General features: G+C 43.3%; 1 protein-coding gene across 1 annotated transcript in view; it reads left to right on the forward strand.

Annotated features, from left to right (window-relative positions):
* Positions 1-24,233, forward strand: part of LOC114564922 (junctophilin-1) — a 125,957-nt gene that overhangs the window by 70,644 nt on the left and 31,080 nt on the right. The window contains exon 3 of the mRNA XM_028592601.1: positions 15,515-15,633. Within this exon, the coding sequence (XP_028448402.1) occupies positions 15,515-15,633 (119 nt within the window). The remainder of the gene's footprint in view (positions 1-15,514; positions 15,634-24,233) is intronic.

The raw sequence follows: 24,233 nt of genomic DNA on the forward strand, positions 1-24,233 counted from the left end.
CATCTTCATGTGCCTTATGACATTTTTTGTGTTGAAATTTAAACGCAAACTGCTTCAGTAATTGTTTATCCCGTTTTGCTTTTGCGTCTAAAGGGATAAGGAGTTGGGCTCCAGTTTGTTTTTCCCCTCGTTCTGGGCAGCACATCTGGGTGATATGAAGTTGAGTCGAATTAGCGTAGCATCTTGGTTATGCTTTCATTTACAACAGTGAAGCAAAGCTGACACAACTCTCTCTTCGTTGCTGTTGTTAAACGTAAAATATGTAATTTTTTGCCGCTAGGGATCTCTCAATCGAAACAACGGATGTAAAAACTGACTTTTGATGTTGTCGATAAGTGGCATTATGGGAGTTGTAGTTTTCATTGTTTAACACAGTTGCCGAATAAAATACACTCACATAAAGGATTATTAGGAACACCTGTTAAATTTCATGTTAATGAAATTATCTAATCAACCAATCACATGGCAGCTGCTTCAATGCATTTAGGGGTGTGGTCCACGTCTAGACAATCTCCTGAACTCCAAACTGAATGTCAGAATGGGAAAGAAAGGTGATCTAAGCAACTTTGAGCGTGGCATGGTTGTTGCATTGCATGAAAAGTGGGATTTTCGTCCCCGTAAATGCCCGTAAATCTCTCTAATTTTCGGCAGTTAACGACAATTTACAGACTGTGAACTTCGCGTTTGTCTGTGCCACATATTGACGGAAAGGAACCGTGACGTATGTGGAGAGCTCCTGTGGAAGTGCGAATGGCTCTAATTAGCATATGAATAGCAGCAGAGAATGTCTGGCCTGGCTTGAATTTCCTCACTTAGTATTGGATGAAACCACTCCTTTTAAACAAGAAAAATCACTCGTGATTGGTTGGCAGGTCTGTCACTATTGGTCACCCTGGGTCATTATAATATATACAGGGCTCTCAAGTCTCACGCATTGGGCGTGAGACACACGCATTTCAACCTGTTCACATGCTCACACGCCACACCTTGTATTTCTCACTCAAAGAAATTACCAGGATAACGCCCACCAAGTTGCGCCGCTATTTTTAACAGTGGAACAGGTAGAGGAATCAAGTGAGTCCCCCATAGAGTTGAGAACGCCCTGCCACCCGCTACCATTGTAGGTCCGGGCCCGCCCATTTTGACCCATCTAGCAGTTCATCCAATAAGCAGCCTGAGGAAAGCTTTGAGTGAAAGCTTCTCAACCAATCAGCGGCTTCTATCCGCCTGCCCACAGGCTGCGTCGTCACCAGCAAGTGATCCAATGAAATGAATGACGTTTGTGCGCAAGCTTTTCAAGCAAGCTCACTGAGACAGACACAGAGTGTAGCTATTAGCTAGCTAATATGAAACGCAAAGCGAAGCAAAGCAGCTTGTTTTCATCTAAATTCAGCAAGAAACACTCCAAGGAGCAGGAGGAGGACATTTTAAGTAACGCGGTTACAAGTAAATGTAAATGCCACAACTGAAACCCCACAGTCACAGTCATCCCCATCAAATCTCACCACCTGTCTGGAGGAGATAAAGGTATGGATGGAGCACAACTTCCTTCAACTCAACAGCTCCAAAACCGAAGCCATCCTGGTTGGCACTCCTCACCAGACCAAATCATCATCCATAACCAGCATCACCTTTTCTGGCTCCAACATCCCCCTCTCATCAACAGTCACAAATCTTGGTGTAAAAATGGACTCCCAACTCACTTTTGAAGCCCATATAAATCACCTATGCAAGACCTCCTTCTACCACCTCCGTAACATCTCCAAACTTCGCCCCATTCTCTCCCTCTCAGATGCCGAAAAGCTGGTTCATGCCTTTGTCTCCTCCAGACTGGACTACTGTAACGCACTGCTCATTGGGATTCCTGGAAAGAGTCTGCAGAGGCTTCAGTACATACAAAACTCTGCAGCTAGGATCCTGATGAGAGTGCGGAAACATGAGCACATTACCCCCATTCTCCACTCACTCCACTGGCTTCCCGTCTCCACCAGGATTGAATACAAGGTTTCCCTCCTCACACATCAATACATCCATGGACACGCCCCTCCCTACCTCAAAGAACTTATCAACCCTCAAAACACAACACGCTCCCTCCGCTCCACTCACTCAAACCTCCTCCACATACCCAGAACCAGACTCAGGACTATGGGAGATAGGGCCTTCTGTGCTGCTGCCCCACGTCTGTGGAATGCCCTCCCTGACACCTTGAGGGCACCTCAATCCACTGACTGTTTTAAAAAAGGCCTTAAGACATTTCTCTTTTGCAAAGCTTTTGGTCCCTTTTAGATGTTTTATTTTTATTTTTTATTCTTGTATTTTAAACTACTTATCTTTTTGGGTTTTTTTTATCATTTTTTATTTCTAACCTGTAGCACTTTGAGATCTCTGATGAAAAGCGCATTATAAATTAAATGTATTATTATTATTATTATTAAGTGACGAGTTACCATCCTGCTCGGCCGCCCTCTCCTCATCAAGTCCTCCCGTAGCCACACCGTCACACCAGCAAGGCAAGTAATATCTTAACGTTATTAATGTCTGGCTGTCTGAATGAAGGGGGAACCTGAATACATTTGGCCCGTCCAGTTTTCTGGAGGCCCACCTACAATCAAAAACACTGGGTAGCTTTGGCGCCTGTTGTTGTTATTATTATTATTATTATTATTATTATTATAGCTACATGTCGAATCGGCTGCAGGGCTACTCTGACAGTTTTATATTTTTATAAAGATACCCATTTTAGGTCTACCAATAATACTTTTATAACAGTACCCATAATAATTTGGAATATTTTTAGTTTTTTCTTTCCTTTTATTTTTACTGCACAACCTCCCGGCCCCCATTGTGAAAACCTTTGGCCTAGGCTATTTCATTATATTGTATCCAGACAATTGATAGTATTAATTATTGCGCGCACACACACACACACACACACAGAAAGACATATTGAATTAAATAAAATAGTAATATATAATAATAAATAGGGCTGCTCCCTCTTAGGCTACGTTCAGACTGCAGGCCAAAGTGGCCCAAATCCGGTCAAGTGACCAGGTCAGGCTTCTTCAGAAGTAGTGTAAACACTCAAATCTAGCCCAGATCTGATTTTTTCAGATCAGATTCAGGCCACTTCCACATGTGGTCCTGAATCCGACCCAGATCAGATTTTTTTCAATGCGACCGCAGTGTGAACAGCCAAGGCGGATTTGATGTGACTTTTACGTCATTGTTATTGTTCTTTTGCGCATGCGGGTCAGTTCAAAACCGCAAACAGTTCACACTGGAATCTGATATAGGCCACATTTTAAAAGGTAATGTGAACAGCCAAACAAAAAATCGGATCTGAGCAAAAAATCAGAATCAGGCATTAAGACTTGCGGTGTGAACGTAGCCTTAGTGAATTAGTCGACTAATCAGTGGTTTTGGTCTTAGTCAACTTAGATCTCTTTAGTCCATTAGTCATGTTTAATGCTGTTTTCATGCTGAATGATATTTCCAAGGAAACATACGAGCACATCTCTAGTAAACACAAGAATTAAGGGTTGACATTTTACCTAAGAGATATCACCGTGAAACCTACTTTGATTACTTTCATTAAGGCAGTTTTCTGAAACGTTGTGTTTAAATATGCAAAGGAGGCGTTATCTTATTCAATATATGCATCCTTTTGCATGACTCTTTGAAGAAAAATTCAGATTTACAGATCTGTCGATTAAATCAACTAATCGATTAGTCGATACAATTGAATGAGTGTTAGTCGACTAAGAATTAGGCCTACATTTATGTCATTTATCAGATCAGACTCCATCCCCACCCAAACCCCTCCCGCTAAAATCTCACTCTGAACTGAAAGCCAATAGAAGTTTGGAGCTTGCAGGGAACAGACACGTCATACCCACCATAAGTTAACACATCCACTGTGCATTTAAGCAAGACCAAAGAAGGAAGAAGGTCACTGTAGTCATGCCACTATGCACAGTGGTTGAGCTCCAGGAGATTGTGATGTAACCTGAATGCACATTTTACTTTTGTGGCAAAGCCTGATAAAAACAAATTTTTAAATTGTTTTGTGTATCTTTTTTACATAACATTGGCCATTGCTAATGACATACACAGTAATTAATATAGAATACTTTCATTAAATAAATCAATTCAAGCTAAAAAAGGTAACTTTATTAATACCCAAAGGTAGATTTGGCTTACAGTGAGGAATTGGGTGGGTCACCGTCCTTTTTAAAAACACACATACACATACATACATACACACAATCTGCAGCAGACTGTAGGACAGTGCCGCTTACTGACGAAAATCCCACTTTTCATGCAGTGTTGGTGCCAGACAGGCTGGTCTGAGTATTTCACAATCTGCTTAGTTACTGGGATTTTCACACCCAACCATTTCTAGTGTTTACAAAGAACGGTCTGAAAAAGGAAAAACATCCAGTATGTGGCAGTCCTGTGGGCAAAAATGCCTGGTTGATGCTAGAGGTCAGAGGAGAATGGGCCGAGTGATTCCAGCTGATAAAAGATCAACTTTGACAATAACCATTTGTTACAACCGAGGTATGCAGTAAAGCATTTGTGAAGCCAGTGAGGACAGTTGAAGACTGAAAACATTTTGCCTGGTCTAATGAGTCTGGATTTCTGTTGAGACATTCAGATGGTAGAGTCAGAATTTGGTCATAAGGTGCTGGAAGCGTAGAAATGTTGGCCCATAGTGATCGATTAGAGTCAAACACGGTATTAGTATGGTGTTCCTAAAAATCCTTTAGTTGAGTGTATATTTGTTCATGGATGGGTTTATCCATTACAGTTTTATCAACGTTATGTTTAGTAACGTTTATTCATGTCATTCTGATGAAATAGCTGCAGTTTCCCCCACATAATTACGTTTTCTTGATTCGATTTGTATTGGTAAAGTTAGCTAGCTAGCAAGCAAGCTAACATTAGCCACTCAGCTAAAACCACAATATCACAAAATATTTCAGTCAGTTTACTTTTTTGGATGTTTTCAACACCGGTGGAAAAAGGGTTTGTTGTAACAATACTCCGCTGAGGGACTTACTTCGTGGCTGGGACTGGCCGCATCTCCGGGCCGCGGCTATCTCGGCAGAGGATACGCCTACATCAATGGGATGGCTAGGGGCTTAATTAAAAGTATGTAAGTATCATCAGGAAAATGTACTTGAAATATTAAAAGTAAAAGTTCTGAATGTTGAAAAATCCTCATATTTTTTAAACAAACCAAACAGTTCTGTCAATCAACTAAGTGTTTAATGGTCTAAACATCTCATCTGGACTTGTAGTTGTTAGGGGTAGTGGTGGCCAGACCGACAGGATAAAATCTGGGTGGCAGCGCTTGTCCCTCCCTCATTACCACCACTGAGGTGCCCTTAAGCAAGGCCCTTAACCCCAACCACTCCAGTGGAGCTGCTCAGTGGCCAGCAGATCAGACTGTGGTTCTATTGGGCAGCTTCCAGGTATGAATGTGATTAGGGCGTTTGTGCAAAAGAGAGGCTTCCTCTCAGTGAAACTTCCCTGAATAAATAAAGGTTAAATAAAAATAAAATGGGGCTTTCTGCTGTAATTTCTTTTTTGTGTTAATTTTTTTAGTAAATACTTTCGTTTACGCAGATATACATGCATAACTAAATGTAAATGTTGTAGTTGTGCCCTATGTTTACATCTTTCTACAGATATCAACAGTTCTGCCATTCACCTAAGTGTTTAATGGTCTAATCATCTCAGCTGGACTTGTAGGCCGTTTACTTTAGAATAAAACATCAGATTTTATAAACTACATGTGTTTTGTGTGCAGAAATCTTAATGTGTAAAGTAACTAGTAACTAAAGCTGTAACAGATGAATGTAGTGGAGTAAAAAGTACAATATATCTCTCTGAAATGTATCGGAGTAGAAAGTACCTCAACATTTGGACTCAAGTACAGTACTAGAGTACATGTACTTAGTTACATTCCACCGCTGATCATTACTGTGACACAAACCACTGTGCAATACACTAAACTGTGAATAAAATAAATAAAAAAACAGCAGCAGCACATAACACTGTTACTAACAACAATAATGAAACCGCAGCACAACATAGGCTACATATTGTTGCATAATCATCCCACCTTTAGTATTTTTTCTTTCTTGATTTTCACCACCGCACCGTCTTTAAAACCTTGATCCAATATTCGCATTCATTGTCAACTCATTTTTTCATATCTTAATCTATCCGCCCACCGTCCCCGTTATGCAGTTTAAACAGGGTTTTGTAATATCCTACCTGTTTTGGTGTTTATGTTGTCTTTATGAGGCAGCAACATCTGCGTCTTTGTTCTGGCAACTTTTAGGTCCCATTTTAATCCATTATGCCCTCATGTATTCATCAATTTTATCCCAACATGCATATCCAAGCTATAGGTAGCAGGATATTTCGGCCTCTTTTTGTGTCCTCTCCTCCGCAGCAACAGGTGGAGGGGGGGTGGGGATTCCCTCCATCTCTGCCGGGGGCGCGGCTGACCAAGAAGCAGGTGAACTGTGTCTGCAGCATGGCGCTTTGGGTGTCGGGAGTCTCTGACCCGGCCCCTCTGTCTCAGACTCCCTCCTATGATTGGATAGATGTGACCCAATCTATCCAATCACCTGCTTGTTTTTTAAAAATGTTTCTTATGGGCCAATTAGGGTATTTTTTTGTTCGCGCTGAAGTACATTTAAAATAATAAATTGTCTGCACACGTGGGGCCCTTAGGCTGCAGCCTACTCAAGCCTGTGCATTAATCCGTGCCTGACTGCTGGGTGTTGCTGCCAGACTCTTCCCACTTTCACCTTTTGTCCGCAAGACAGTCACCATTTGTCGGTCATTCTTAACTGTAAAGAAGACCGCTAAAAGCTCAAGGTGGAAGAATTTCAGCCCAACACCGCGGACAGCCAGACTCGGACGCCTGCGGCGATATGGTCTGTTTCCCCGACGAAAAATTTTCTTTAGTCGCCTGTCAGTGGCGTCATATAACCTTTCACCCTTTAGTTATTCGGAACTTCCGTCAAAACACGGGCACCCAGATGATACGTTACATACAATGTCACAGAAAGAAATACTAGTAACCGTAATACTGCTTTTTTGTTGCCACACAGCATCATTTTGTGATTAATTACATGCCACTTTGCAACACAGTAATACAGGAGAGACATATTACAATGTGCTGGTTGACATGTAGCTAACGTTAATGCTAATGCTTGGTGGGTAACATTATAATGCTACAACATCTTTCAACACACTCATAAAGATATTTTTAGTATGATGATAACAGCACTGGGCTACATTCTAGTTATATGGGGCTACCCCACGAATAAGTTCACCAGCAACGTTTACGTTAACTGTATAGATAGACGACTAATCTAATGCTAATTTAGCCAGCTAGCACACCCCAGTCTGTCTGCCTTACTCCCCCAGCGCAGAGAGACTTCAGTCGGGCTGACAGCTCACAACAGTCCCGGGACATATAGTTACCGTTTGCCCCCAGCTAGTTAGCAGCAAGCCACTATCATTACAGCAATTCGAACCCGGCCAGCACTTAACTCAAGTGCCGGGTGCTAACGACGCTAACGGCAGTTTAGCTAATGAAGCGTCGGGAAACAGACCATATCAGACAGTCCCTCCAGGATTTCGCGGCCTTTTTTTTAGATTGTTGCGGCCCAAAATGTTTTGCGGGAGCTTTTGTAAAAATTGCGATAAAAGTTTTAATGTCTTTTGCATGTTTGTTGCAATGAAGTTGCGGGAGACAATGAAAGTTGCAAAAAAAAGTTCTTTTCTTTAGTTCTTTAAAAAAAGAAAAAAACTTGTTTTGGGGAGAATAAAATTACTCAATTGCACTTACAATAACGATTGTAGCTGTCCTCAATTTGGGTCCATTGTGTACGTCTCTTCGAATTCTGCGTGTCAGTCGCAGGGCGGAACTAAGCAGCAGCCGCCCCGGCTGCAGAGAGTCGACAAGATTGAACCAGCAGCAGCTTTCAGCGACTTTAGAGTGAAAAATCGTTACATTGATGTTAAATGTATACAGGTTGGCAGGATGGTCTGAAATGTTTTGCACGGATTTTCGCTGTACGTTTTGTTGGTAAATGTGAGATGTTCGAGTCACACACGTCTCGTCTTCGTATCAGAAACAAGGAAATAAATGTCAACCCGTTCTCACTCCCGCTTGGTCATTGGCTCTCAGAGTCACATACTAACGTGAAGTCTGGCACTGCTGGGATTGGTTGAAGTCGCGGGAAACTCAGGTTATTGGTCAAACTTGCGGAAAAGTTGCGGTGATTGGTCAAAATTGCAAGTCGCACCAAATTCACGGTGATTGGTTGAATTTGCATGAATTGCCGACATCGTGAAATCCTGGAAGGAGTGATCAGACCCAGGCACCCAAGTCAGAACAGCGTCCATCCATAACGTTAGCTACGTCTCCTTAAGTACTATCAATGTTTGTGCTGAAAATATCCTCCCTGTCGAATTTCTCCCCCCTTTGCGTTTAGCTGTCTTTACAGTTAGCTAAATTAACCCAACAAAAGTTGGGTTAAGCACAAAAACGACTAGTTAAGATTACAGCAAAGTGAAGGGGGAGATAGTTCCGGGCAGCTGGGAGATGTTCTGCTGCTGCATAATGGCCATCAAACGTCCTTGCCATCCTGGAGATTCCCCCAGAAATCCTCACCTACACCCGTCTCTCAGCCTCCTTGAGTAACGTTACGACAAACCCCTTCCCCCCCCGGTGTTGAAAACATCCAAAAGGTGACATTGACATGTGAAATATATTTATATAATGTGGTTTTTGCTGCTGGCTAATGTTAGCTTGCCGGCTCATTAGCTAACTGGTCAGCTACCAATACAAATTGAATCAAGAAAATAATAAATATGTAGGGGAAACTGCAGCTATTTTTATTAGAATGTGAATAAACTAAACGGGTAAACTTGTCCGTGAATAGATGTATTTTAATCAGCGATGGTGTTTAACAATAAAAACCACAACTCCCATAATTCCACACAACTTCCCAACTTCATCAAAAGTCTGTGTTTACCATCCATTGTTTTGATTGAGAGACTCCTAGCGGCAGAAAGTTACATATTGTACAATTAAAAGATTTAACTCTGTGAAAGTGGAAAATATTTTTTTAGGAATGGAGGACATTTTTGTCCTCTATGGCAGGGGTTTTCGAATTGGGTGAATGTGAGCCTCCCCTTAGAGTAGGTAAGGAAAGCCAGTGTAGTCTGTAGCCAGTACTCTGTCATAGTTGAATAATGACAGTTCGATGGGTAAATAGGACATAGAAGATCAAAGTCCCACTGACACCCCTTTACTATGAAAATCTCATATTTTGAAACTGCCGCTGAAAACGGGCGAATCCCAACAAAGCTGGAAGTTGACGTCAACCTCTCAAAAACCGGAACTTTTGTCAGCCCATGGGTGTATTAAGAAATGGTCACGCCCCAACATTTACATAGGCTACACAACAGACCTGAGATCAGGTAGTCTTCCAAATCTAGGTCGTGCAGATCTCTGCTATTCCATTACAAAATTCACTTCTGAAACTTTTTTATGCGAGAAATCAACTATGTAAGGCTCAAATATGGGCCGTTTTATGAAAATGGATGGCTAATTGCAAATTTTGTCCGACTGTGTGTCGGAATTCAGCGGCGCTGCCTGTGTTGTTGCCTCGCCGCCCGACCTGCCTTCCTTCACACACCCTGACCTGCTATGAGGTACTTGGAGCTCCGTCACGACTGGCAGCCCACAGCACTCCATACCCGCGCAAAGTCACCGGTTTTTGGATAATGGACTACTAAATGCTGGTGCTCTGACAGAGCTCCAGGGCCTGCAGCTCCCCTCTTCCTGCTAGCTAAATGCCCGGTGTGTGTGAGTGAGAGCCCGGTCAGCGAGCTTGTTACGCCAGCAATCTGTTACACATCTTTTAATGTGTGTAATTATAATGTGTTGAGTTATTTCAACAAGCGATTGGGGAAATAAACGCCGCTTGTCCCTGAGTCTCGTTGATAGAGCCTGCGGCTGGATGTAGCTCTATCAATGAGAGCTAGCTCCTCTTAGAATTCCTCTGGAATTCACAAATATTCATTAACTTGAAATCGGATACCGTTGTTAGCTTTATAAGACATTTAGGGAGATGTTGTATAAGTGGCATGACGAAATTCAAACTGTAAATATACACAAATTTTGCGGAAAATGAAGCTAACTATCCGTCATTTGTAGCTAGCTACACATAGCTAGGATTGAAGGGACAGTCATAGCTAACAAAACCCCCACTGTTCACAAAAATTCATTAACTTGAAATCGGACACCGTTGTTAGCTTTATAAGACATTTAGGGAGATGTTGTATAAGTGGCGTGACGAAATTCAAACTGTAAATATAAACAAATTACGCTGAAAATGAAGCTAACTATTCGTGATTTGTAGCTAGCTACACATAGCTAGGATTGAAGGGACAGTCATAGCTAACGAAACCCCCACTGCTCACAAAAATTCATTAACTTGAAATCGGACACCGTTGTTAGCTTTATAAGACATTTAGGGAGATGTTGTATAAGTGGCGTGACGAAATTGCAATTGTAAATATAAACAAATTATGCTGAAAATGAAGCTAACTATCCGTGATTTGTAGCTAGCTACACATAGCTAGGATTGAAGGGACAGTTATAGCTAACGAAACCCCCACTGTTCACAAAAATTCATTAACTTGAAATCGGACACCGTTGTTAGCTTTATAAGACATTTAGGGAGATGTTGTATAAGTGACGTGACGAAATTCAAACTGTAAATATAAACAAATTACGCTGAAAATGAAGCTAACTATCCGTGATTTGTAGCTAGCTACACATAGCTAGGATTGAAGGGACAGTCATAGCTAACGAAACCCCCACTGTTCACAAAAAGTCATTAACTTGAAATCGGACACCGTTGTTAGCTTTATAAGACATTTAGGGAGATGTTGTATAAGTGGCGTGATGAAATTCAAACTGTAAATATACTTTATTTATGCCGAAAATGAAGCTAACTATCCGTGATTTGTAGCTACACATAGCTAGCATGAAGGGACAGTCATAGATAACAAAACCCCAAATCTTCACAAAAATTCATTAACTTGAAATCGGACACCGTTGTTAGCTTTAAGACCTTTAGAGATATGTTGTATAAGTGGCGTGACAAAATTCAAACTGTAAATATAGCTACTCTAGTTATGCCGGCAGCTGACAGCCAGCCAAGAGTAACTGGAACTGTGGTAAGAGATTGCTGGTGTGACAAGCTCGCTGACCGCCCTATCACTCTCACACACGGGCCATTTAGCTAGCAGGAAGAGGGGAGCTGCAGGCCGGGGTCTGTGGCGGAAGGCAGGCCGGGCAGTGAGGCAGCAACACAGGCAGCACCGGCAGCTGAACTCCGACACAGAGTCTTACCAAATTTGCAATAAGCCATACATTTTCGTAAAACGTCCCATATTTGAGCTTTATATAGTTGATTTCTCACTTAAAAAAGTCTCAGAAGTGAATTTGAATAACGTAATAGCCCGACAAACAATGTATAACTTTGTAGTGAGACCTGCTGTCGAGTCTCCCATGTGTTTCTATGTAGTTTGCTCAAACCAATCCGCACGTAGCTCATTCTGAATATTCATGAGCATACCATATTTGGAAGAAAAGCTCTTTTTCCAAATAGAGCCATATTCACAGGGTAGTAAAGGGCCTAATAAAATATTCGGGCAATTTTCAGCCCAACCAATGTTACATATCCCATTAGGAGACCTTAAGGAACAGTGTAAAATACCCTATATAATCATTCTATCACCCCTTTAAAGCTGCAAGCAGCGATGGACGGGCCCTCGTGCCTCTGCGCGCGTCGGGGTTACCGGTGGACGCCGCTCCTTGCGTGGCTTAAACATAGGGGGCGGGCCAAACCATCACCAATGAAGAAGGAAGTCTCTGCTGAGTTCAGTGATACCTGAACACAAGGGTCTACCTTAAACGGTTCAAATTGTATGAAAGGGGGCGGGGCTTAAGCATAGGGGGCGGGTGAAACCATCACCAATGAATAAGGAAGTCTGCTGAGTTCAATGACACCTCACACAAGACTCTACCTTAAACGGTTCAAATGGGGGTGTGGCCTGAGTAAGTGGGCGTGGTGGTCATACTATAGGGGGCGGCTCAGTATCACATCACCACACATTCTCAGTTTGATGTAAATCGGATGATGTTTGTCATATAAGGCAGATTTCCTGTTGCCAGTGGGGGGCGCTATGACCAAAAGTCAATTTTGGCCTGTAGGTGTCCTCAGGCCTGGACCCTTGTCAATTGTGAGAAATTTGGGCAGATACGACAACGTACACTCAAGTTACAACAACTTCTTTGTTCATCGCTAAACACTCAAAATGGCCGCCAAGCCCACACCGTCTGACAAAAAGTTTTTCTTTTAACATCTTTTTATCTTTAAGGTGTTGGGATGGTACAGACCAAGTTTGAAGTCCATCGGATGAAATCTCTAGGAGGAGTTCGTTACAGTATAGCACCATGACTTTTAGGCCTACTTCCTGTTGCCACTAGGCGGCGCTATGACTTTAAGTAAATATCGTCCTTTATTTGTCCTCAGGGTTGGACTCTTAAGAATCCTGAAAAGTTTCGAGCCAGTTGGACAATGTACATCGAGTTACACCCGCTTCCTGTTTCGGCGGCGAAACGCACAAAATGGCTGCCCCGCCACGGCCACGCCCTATGACGAAAAGTTTTTCTTTTAACAAATTTTCATCTTTAACTTCTTAAGATGGCACAGACAGAATTTGAAGTTGATCGGATGAAATCTCTAGGAGGAGTTCGTTAAAGTACGACATGTGGAAATGGCCAAAATCGCACTAATTTCGAACTTTGAATTCAAAATGGCGGACTTCCTGTTGGGTTTAGGGTATGGCTCTAATGACGTTTTTTGTACATCTTGACATGTTACATATGTGTACCAAGTTTTGTGAGTCTACGTTAAACGCACTGCAGGGGCTACATTTTTTTTAACTTTTTAGGGGGCGCTAGCGAGCCATTTTTGTGCGCCTATTCCAAAAATCATTAAAATACGTACATTTTCACCAGACTTGAGGGGACCGCCAAATTTTGTGAGTTTTTGAATATGGTAAGCCCCTCAAAAAGCCAATTAATTTGCCGGGAAAAACAATAATTCCTTCAGTTTCAATAGGGCCTTCGCCGCTGTCGGCGCTCGGGCCCTAATAACTCATTTCACCAGTAAATTGCTGGTAAATGGCAAAAACAACCACTAGATGATAAAAGGGTATTTTATAGGGGTATTTTTTGAATGCACCACGAGGCTGGCGAGGAGAGTTTTTTTTGCTGGGTCCTGTCCCCTTCCTTAATGCTGACTTTTGTTGACTTGGGACAAGGAAAATATGCATTTTAAATCTAATACATGCACGCACAATTACCGATATCAATAAAATACAGAGTTATTTTTTCTTCACGTTTTGCTCTGTGGCTCTTGGGCGCCCCCCAGGGGAGGCGCGTCTCACCTATTGAAAACCGCTGCTCTATATCAAGAGGGTGTTTTCTTTTTAAATCTGATAATGTGTAAAAAATGAAAATTCACAAAAATCAATGTTGTTGCTACGAAAAACAGAAAAAGAAATTTCCCCCTAGCAGTATACTGAAAATATCTATTTTTTGTGTTTTTGTCATAAAAACCACAGTGACTTTATGTAAATAAACATTGATATTTAAAGGGTTAAAATTCTAAAAATAATGAATTTTTGTTAGTTATGAACAGGACTGATGTGGGTTAGAAGATTTATGATATAAAGGGTTAAAAAACACTTTATTTTTCTCATACTGCTCATGGCTGCTGAACATGTATTCACCCTCTGTAGGAGCGCCTGTTTCTTTAATCCCTCCTCCCGAAAAAGCCCAGTCTGCTCTGATTGGCCAGAGTGTTTCCTGGAATCTCAGGTGCGCTCCAGTTTTGTTTCACTAGCTAATATCACCTGGAGCTATTGCAACAGAGTATATAACAGGACTTTGTACCGTGAAAAATCACCAATAAAGACTTCTAAACCAAATATTACACAACCGGACATGTTTCATGCAGTAATGCGACGGAATTGGGGAGAATTAAACAACGTTGGCAGCCCAAATGACATTGTTTACTGCCGTCAGCCATGTAGCTGCTATAGTTAGCAGTGGACACTAATAGAATATAGTAGCACTTTCTACAGTCAAAAATTGCAGATAAAGGCTTTTAAACCAAATACTACATAAACAGAAATGTTTCAGAAGTAATGTGACTCAAAATTGGGGAGAATTTAACAACACTGGCAGCAAAGATGACATTTTGTAGTTGTAATTACATTTTTAACCCTGGAGTGGCTTAAAAAAAAAAAAAAAAAAAAAAAAACACTCCAGTCCTGCCTACCTGGAGCAGATGACGAATCATAGAAGGCTTAGAGTTGCATAATACTTAGCCGAGAGTAGAGAAAAATGTTGAAACCGGAGCACACATCACAGGGATTTCTCTAAAATACATTTACCTCATATTTTAGCCATGTTTAACATGAAAATCCAACATTATAAAATTGTAGATATGACAGAAAATCCGGAAAGCATAATATGTCCATTTTAACCCACGAATAGCTTCACTTATTACATGCAACTCACTTGAGTGGCCAGAGAGCTAGCCCTTAGAAGCCTTTGAAGTAGCCTCACAAGCAATTGCTGAGTTTCAGTAATTTTAATGTTAGATTAACAACATGTGAGAGGGACGTAAACCTGAAAAACAAGGCTACCTTATCACTAAACAAGATGAATATGTACAACAACAATAAATGTGAGTGTTTTTCTCTGAAAACTGTAACCTTCTGCAGTCCATGTAACCTATAAACTAGTAATACAGGTGCTCCGATTTTTTTAAAGTAGCAATGGCACAGTGTAAAAATACTCTAATACAAGTGTATGCCTCGTATTAAAATCTTTAGGAAATGTTATTGTACAAACAAAAAATAAAAAATTTAACAGAAAACATCCATTTAAAATAATATAAAACTACTTATTCATTATTGCTTCAAAACCTAAATGTTGCAGCTGGTAAAGGTGGAGCTCATTTAGTCATAGTTTTAATTGCAAGCAATATCATCATAGGCCTTCTCCTTCAGGGGTTTTTCCCTAGTCATCTGGCTATAGGCCTAGTGAACCAGCAAATTATTATGGAAGTTTGCTAAGGTGTTCAAATTAGCTGTGAGACTCAACGTTATTGTCGGCTAACGTTGCACATAATGTGAAATCGTCTCATACTGATGAGTAACGTCCATTTCCAGGGTGTAAGCATATTTTTACTGAATATCGGTCGATGATAATCAGCTGGTGATCAATCGGGGCATCCCTAGTGGAATTGTTAAATAATATGAAATAATAATTTATTAATTAATCAATTAATACACAGAGTCTATGTATTTTATTTGTGCCTTTTTGCAGGACGTCCCATGCCCGGGCCAAAGCGGAGGCTGCAGACCAGGCTGCACAGTCAGCCAGTCAGGATTCAGATATTGCTAGAGCTGTGGCCAGAGAGCTCTCCCCGAGCTTCCATCAGCCAGGTACTGTAACGGCAGCAACAGTACAACAACCCACAGCAAAGTAGAAAAGGATAAGGTCAATTAAACACTAAAAACGCCATTTACATGACAGAAAACATGATGTGTAGGACGACCTCTACCTCAACCAGTAGATTGTGAGCCTCATGTAGGCTGAGGCCTTTCACAGTGGCCTGGGTTCGAATCCAACCCACGGCCCTTTGCTGCAGGTCATCCTACCTCTCTATCCTCTTTCCTGTCTTGAAGCTATCTTGTCAATTTAAAGGCCATCCATCCATCCATCCATCCATCTTCGTCCGCTTATCCGGTGTCGGGTCGCGGGGGGAGCAGCTCCAGCAGGGGACCCCAAACTTCCCTTTCCCGAGCAACATTAAACAGCTCCGACTGGGGGATCCCGAGGCGTTCCCAGGCCAGGTTGGAGATATAATCCCTCAACCTAGTCCTGGGTCTTCCCCGAGGCCTCCTCCCAGCTGGACGTGCCTGGAACACCTCCCTAGGGAGGCGCCCAGGTGTCATCCTTACCAGATGCCCGAACCACCTCAACTGGCTCCTTTCGACGCAAAGGAGCAGCGGCTCTACTCCGAGCTCCTCACGGATGACTGAGCTTCTCACCCTATCTCTAAGGGAGACGCCAGCCACCCTCCTGAGGAAACCCATTTCGGCCGCTTGTACCCTGGATCTCGTTCTTTCGGTCATGACCCAGCCTTCATGACCATAGGTGAGGGTAGGAACGAAAACTGACCGGTAGATCGAGAGCTTTGCCTTCTGGCTCAGCTCTCTTTTCGTCACAACGGTGCGATAGATTAAATGCAATACCACACCCGCTGCGCCGATTCTCCGACCAATCTCCCGCTCCATTGTCCCCTCACTCGCGAACAAAACCCCAAGGTACTTGAACTCCTTCACTTGGGGTAAGGACTCATTCCCTACCTGGAGAAGGCATTCCATCGGTTTCCTGCTGAGAACCATGGCCTCCGATTTAGAGGTGCTGATCCTCATCCCAACCGCTTCACACTCGGTTGCGAACCGATCCAGTGAGTGCTGAAGGTCGCAGGCCGATGATGCCATGAGGACCACATCATCTGCAAAGAGCAGCGATGAGATCCCCAGCCCACCAAACTGCAACCCCTCCCCACCCCGACTACGCCTCGATATCCTGTCCATAAATATTACAAACAGGATTGGTGACAAAGCGCAGCCCTGGCGGAGGCCAACCCTCACCTGAAACGAGTCCGACTTACTACCGAGCACCCGGACACAGCTCTCACTTTGGTCATACAGAGATTGGATGGCCCTGAGTAGACCCCCTCACCCCATACTCCCGCAGCACCTCCCACAGTATCTCCGGGGACCCGGTCATACGCCTTCTCCAAATCCACAAAACACATGTAGACCGGTTGGGCATACTCCCAGGCTCACTCCAGGATCCTTGCGAGAGTGAAGAGCTGGTCCGTTGTTCCACGACCAGGACGGAATCCGCGTTGTTCCTCCTCAACCCGAGGTTCGACTATCGGCCGAACCCTCCTTTCCAGCACCTTGGAGTAGACTTTACCAGGGAGGCTGAGAAGTGTGATACCCCTATAATTGGCACACACCCTCTGGTCCCCCTTTTTAAAAAGGGGAACCACCACCCCAGTCTGCCACTCCTTTGGCACCGTCCCAGACTTCCACGCAATGTTGAAGAGGCGGGTGCGATGCTACATGGGTGGCAGTGAAGGTCAGGGGCCTCGACGGACCAGACCCGGGCGACAGACGCTGGCTCTGGGGACGTGGAACGTCACCCTCTGTGGGGAAGGAGCCGGAACTGGTGCGGGAGGTGGAGCGCCACGGTTAGATCTGGTGGGGCTTACCTCACGCACAGTCTTGGTTCTGGAACCATACTCCTGGATAGGGGTTGGACTCTTTTCTTCTCCGGAGTTGCCCAGGGTGTGAGGCGCCGGGCGGGTGTGGGGATACTCACAAGCCCCGGCTGAGCGCCGCTGTGTTGGAGTTTACCCGGTGGACGAGAGGGTCGCCTCCCCACGCCTGCGGGTTGTGGGGGAAAACTCTGACTGTTGTTTGTGCATATGCACCAAACAGGAGTTCGGAATATTCGGCCTTCTTGGAGACCTTGACTGGAGTCCTGCATGGGGCTCCAGTGGGGGACTCCATTGTTCTGCTGGGGGACTTCAACGCACACGTGGGCAATGATGGAGACACCTGGAGGCGTGATTGGGAGGAACGGCCTCCCTGATCTAAACCAGAGTGGTTGTTTGTTGTTGGACTTCTGTGCTAGTCATGGATTGTCTATAACGAACACCATGTTCGAACATAGGGATGCTCATAACTGTACCTGGTACCAGAGCACCCTAGGCCGAAGGTCAATGATCGATTTCATAATCGTTTCATCTGATCTGAGGCCGTATGTTTTGGACACTCGGGTGAAGAGAGGGGCAGAGCTGTCAACCGATCACCATCTGGTGGTGAGTTGGGTCAGGGGGTGGGGGAAGACTCTGGACAGACCTGGTAAGCCCAAACGTGTAGTGCGGGTAAATTGGGAACGTCTGGAGGAGGACCCTGTCCGACAGACTTTCAACTCACACCTCCGGCGGAGCTTTTCGTGCATCCCTGTGGAGGCTGGGGGCATTGAACCCGAGTGGACAATGTTCAAAGTTTCCATTGCTGAAGCTGCGGCGAGGAGCTGTGGTCTTAGGGTCTTAGGTGCCTCAAGGGGCGGTAACCCACGAACACCGTGGTGGACACGGTGGTCAGGGAAGCCGTCCGACTGAAGAAGGAGTCTTTCCGGGATATGTTATCCCGGAGGACTCCGGAGGCAGTTGCAGGGTACTGAAGGGCCCGAAGGGCTGCAGCCTCTGCCGTGAAAGAGGCAAAGCAGCGGGTGTGGGAGAAGTTTGGAGAAGACATGGAGAAGGACTTTCGGTCGGCACCAAAGTGCTTCTGGAAAACTGTTCGCCACCTCAGGAGGGGGAAGCGGGGAACCATCCAAGCTGTGTACAGTAAGGATGGGACACTGTTGACCTCAACTGAGGAGGTAATAGGGCGGTGGAAGGAGCACTTTGAGGAACTCCTGAATTTAAAGGCCATAAAAGTCAAAATAATTATATATACAGTGGGGGAAATAAGTATTTGACCCCTTGCTGATTTTGCAGGTTTGCCCACTTACAAAGAATGCAAAAATCTACAATTTTAATCATATGTACATTCTAACAGTGAAAGACAGAATCCCAAAGAAAATTCCAGAAAATCACATCATATGAATTTATTAAAATTGATAACCATCTGATGAGGAAAAACAAGTATTTGACCCCCTGGACAAACAGCAAGTATTCTGGTTCCTACAAGCCAGTTAGTCTTTCTTTAAGACACAGCCCCAATCCGAACCAATTATCTACATCAAATACACCTGCCTCACCTCGTTACCTGTATAAAAGACACCTGTCAACACCCAAACAACCAGCATCCAACATCACCACCATGGGCAAGACCAAAGAGCTTTCTACGGACATCAGGGACAAGATTGTTGATCTGCACAAGGCTGGGATGGGCTACAAGAGAATCGGAAAGCAACTTGGAGAGAAAAGATCAACTGTCGGTGCAGTTATCAGGAAATGGAGGAAGCACCACACCACCGCCAACCTCCCTCGGTCTGGGCCTCCACACAAGATCTTGCCTCGTGGGGTGTCCCTGATCATGCGAACGGTGCAGCAGCTGGGACCACAGTTACAAAAGAAACGGTTGGTAACACACTACGCCGTCATGGATTGAAATCCTGCAGCGCACGCAAGGTCCCCCTGCTCAAGAAGAAACATGTACAGGCCCGCATGAAGTTCGCCATTCACCACCTGGACGACTCAGAAGAGGCCTGGAAGAAGGTGATGTGGTCAGATGAGACCAAAATAGAACTTTTTGGCCTCAACTCAACTCGTCGTGTTTGGAGGGCAAAGAACACCGAGTACAACCCAAAGAACACCATCCCCACCGTCAAGCATGGTGGTGGCAACATCATGCTTTGGGGGTGCTTTTCAGCCAAGGGGACGGGACAACTCCATCGTATTGAGGGGAGGATGGACGGGGCCATGTATCGTGGAATTCTGGACCGACATCTCTTTCCCTCAGTGAGAGAGCTGAAGATGGGTCGAGGATGGGTGTTTCAGCACGACAACGACCCTAAGCACACCGCCAAAGCAACAAAAGAGTGGCTGAAGAAGAAGCACATCAAGGTTCTGGAGTGGCCTAGCCAGTCTCCAGACCTGAATCCGATTGAAAATCTTTGGAGGGAGCTTAAAATTCGAGTTGCCAGGCAACAACCTCGGAACCTGAATGATTTGGAGGCTGTCTGCAGGGAGGAGTGGGCCAACATCCCTGCCGAAATGTGCACAAACCTTGTCACCAACTATAAAAACCGTTTGACATCTGTGCTGGCCAATAATGGCTTTTCTACAAAATATTAACATGCTGTTTGTCCAGGGGGTCAAATACTTGTTTTTCCTCATCAGATGGTTATCAATTTTAATAAATTCATATGATGTGATTTTCTGGAATTTTCTTTGGGATTCTGTCTTTCACTGTTAGAATGTACATATGATTAAAATTGTAGATTTATGCATTCTTTGTAAGTGGGCAAACCTGCAAAATCAGCAAGGGGTCAAATACTTATTTCCCCCACTGTATTAAAAAATGATCTAACCATGTTTAAATCAGAATATAGAAATGATTGTTCCCTGTGCTTCCTCTTTTTAAAAGTGGTACAGTATTAGCATCCTTTCTGCATCACAGGGGGTCACCCGAATTAACCCTCCACTGCCATAGCAGGATAAAAATAAATATGTCAAGTATTTAGATTTATAGCTTCATGAGTATTTAGCATACATACATGGCAAAAATATTGATAGAAAACTTATATTTTACACTTTCCAATGTGTCCACTGCCAAATAATGTGATTTTTAAAATTACATAAAGTAGATAAAATATAAAACTTTGACATAACTCAGTCACAGCAGGTAACATTCCAAAGGGAGAGCGCAAACCCAACCCCCAGTATTTGCATCTCTATTCACATGCCGATTAGTTTCGGTCACACTGGACTACGGCCATGGTTAACCAGATATAATGCCATGCAGCTTCAAGCACAATGCATTTGGATACAAGCTTTGTATTTTGGAAGATGGACGGCATTCTGAACAGCGAAGTCCTCGCTCCACAAAAATACCCGGATCTTCCGCAGTAATGGAGCTTGATCTTCCGCGTTGACTGGCCCATGATGTCACAATGGACATGCGCACTAGCAAGTTATTTTGTGTTGTCGTAGCACAACTGCGCATTCTTGAGCTTCTCTCTCGTGTCTCTTACAAGTATTTAGCTAGTACGTCATTAATACATCCATTAAATATAGCTAGCTACGTGGTGAACTCATGAACTCAGTTTCATTGTCTTAAAGGTCCCATGGCATGAAAATTTCCCTTTATGAGGTTTTTTAACATTAATATGAGTTCCCGCAGCCTGTCTATGGTCCCCCAGTGGCTAGAAATGGTGATAGGTGTAAACCGAGCCCTGGGTATCCTGCTCTGCCTTTGAGAAAATGAAAGCTCAGATGAGCCGTTTTGGAATCTGCTTGTTATGAGGTCATAACAAGCAAGGTTACCTCCCCTTTCTCTGCTTTGCCCGCCCAGAGAATTTGGCCAACCCATGAGAGAGAGACATCATTGCTTTCAAACGAGAAAAGTGGCAGTTGGTCAAGGCCACACCCCCACCCTCCACCTTGCCCCTCCCACTCTCCTCCTCAATAGCTTCAGACACAGAAATGGCACATACTAAGGAAAGCTCATTGTGGGACTGGCTCTAGTGGCTGTAGTTCTGCACCAAAGCTGAATTTTGGGAAAGAGACTTCAGATACAGTATTAGGGGACCACTAAGGTCTATATAAAAGCATCCAAAGAGCACCATGTCATGGGACCTTTAAATATTCACTAACGTTAAACATTGTGTTTTCGTTGTTCCTGGTCATTTACATGCTTATCTAAATAAACTATGGAAGTATTTGGAGAAACAAGGAGATGTAATCATTATGCCGTGCTACTAGCTAGATACTAGCTAGCTAACCTTAGTAGCTAGCGCTAGCTAGTATCTAGCTATGTCTGTAGTAACGTTATGTAGGCATGTATGTATAGTGTTACCATTCTCTTAATACATCCATGCTAGCTACCGCTGATGTTAGCTACTAGCTGATAGCCCCGGCAGTTTGGGAAACGTTACATCCACGTTACAGGCTTTACAGCATACATAGCTACATTCATACATCCCTCAGATGTATCATAAGATAATACCATGGATGTATTAATAGAACACATGGTGAATTACAGCCATTAGCTCTATCCATTATTACAGCTACAGGACCTCGGGAGAACCATCACATGAGCATGGCGACGTGTGCGTGTCTGCTCGCGTTCATAAAAAATGACATTTTAAACAAGGACCCTTTAAGTTGAAAAAAAATATCTTCTGAAATATAGAGGTTACTTTCGCCATGAAAAGTCTATTGGAAAAGTCTTTCTGGGCCAGAGGGGTGCAGTTCCACTGTTGGCCGCTAAGCCCATGGTTGCCTTAAGACATGGCGCTGTTCCTGGGGGCTTGCTCCACACAGCAGAGCAGTGTTACATGCAGCACATGTCCTAACTTGGAATGATACAGAGAGGATTAGCCCCTGGTGCAGATGAACTAATGCTATGCTCGTTACTGAAGTGCAAAGAAACCTTCGTGAGTAAAAAGCCTATACTTATCAATACTTACTTACATGTCACGGATCTTGAAATTTGGAAAAATTCTTGTAAACTTAGCTGCTGGCATAAACAACCATCCTCTCCACTGGAGCGGTAAATCCACATGGCTAATTATCATCAAGTCAGGTCCCTCTAGGTCCTCAGAGAAGGCCTAAAACTTTCTATAAAATAATATTTAAAAAATAATTAGTTGTAACTTTACTTTGTCAATTCATAATTTCACAATCAACATCCAAACAAAACGTGTTTGAGGAAATAAATTCTTAAAAACGGCCTATTCAGATTGTATTGGAATGTGAAGGGTTAAATGAATTGTCGACCTCTCAGTATTTTATTTTAAGATTATTATATTTTATTGTATTTTACAAAAGTGCAAGGCCCATCGGGGCACCTATGTTTTTGTAAGGATTATTATTAGATCCCAAGCAGTGAAACTGCAAGGACCTATTGTTATTGCTAAGATTATTATTCCGCGACATCACTCACACTTTTGAGGGGCTTAGCATACTGGAAAACTTTGCACACGTCAGACCTGGCGGAAACTACAAACATTCAAAAAAGTACACATATCCACCACTAGGTGGTGCTACAGCAGAAAAAAAACTTGTTTCACCCTATAACTCCCAAACCGTATGTTGGGAATTCGTAGGGTACAGATTCAATCATTGGCAAATTATCAAAGATGTTTTATCAATATTAATAAAGTTATGAATATGGTTATTAATAACTTTATAATACTACTACTAATAATACTTTATTCAATAACAAACAATCAAAATGGGGCACCACCCTGCAAGTCAGGGACCAATAATCAAACTGTGAAACAGTCTCATTTCTGTGGTAATCCTTTAAAGGAACAAAAGGAATGGGTGAATTCGAGCACTGACCTGTGTTCAACCAGAAATTATTACAATAAGTACACAAATAATCACAAACAACTGCTAATTAAAGTATAGTAGAATTTATTAACTTCAAAATCATCAATGGCTGATAAATAATTCTTCGATCAATTAAAACCACTATACCTTTTTTATTTAACAAAGCAAAGCAAACCAGCATGTGTCTGTGAGACACTGTGTGTGTGTGTGTGTGTGTGTGTGTGTGTGTGTGTGTGTGTGTGTGTGTGTGTGTGTGTGAGTGAGTGAAAGAGGAGGTGGTGTGTCGAAATGTATTTTAACCCAAAGACTACCAAAATGGCTACTCCTGTGAGCTGCACAAAACTATTTAGCCTCAAGAGGGCGGTAGTGGTGCTGGGTCCACGAGGAGGGGTTGAAGAGACTAGGGCACTAGAAGAGGCTGAGTGGGTTGCTAGGCAACGCGCACGCTAAGCCCGTAGCTTGTATGCTAGGCTATTTGTTAGCTCTGTACAAAAGCTATGCAGACTCCACGTGGTTAAGCTATCAGCGTTAGCTCGGGAGCTACGTGACTAGCTTGCAGAAAACAGCTGTTCACCGTGGCCCGTGTGTGTGTGTGTGTGTGTGTGTGTGTGTGAGTGTGTGTGTGAGAGAGAGAGAGAAAGAGGAAAGAACTTGAACAGAAGAAAAACACTGGAAATCTTGATCTCTTGTGGTTTTGAAAATAACCCCTCTCTTCGTTACTCGAGATTCTAACTTAACTTGTCGTTACAGCAGAATCTGAGGTTTGGTTCAACGAGAGAAAGTGTTATTTTCCTCGCTATTTTAGCACACAACTGACTCAGATTGCTGACAATAAACTTCTCCAAGGTGGGAAGTAATGTACACAGTCTCAAACACAAACCATCAACGGAGTATCGTGATCAAATGACACATTCACAGAAACAGATTAATAATCACAGCTTGGACCAG

The sequence above is a fragment of the Perca flavescens genome, chromosome 12 (assembly GCF_004354835.1).
Source record: "Perca flavescens isolate YP-PL-M2 chromosome 12, PFLA_1.0, whole genome shotgun sequence".
In the NCBI taxonomy this organism is placed as follows: Eukaryota; Metazoa; Chordata; class Actinopteri; order Perciformes; family Percidae; genus Perca; species Perca flavescens.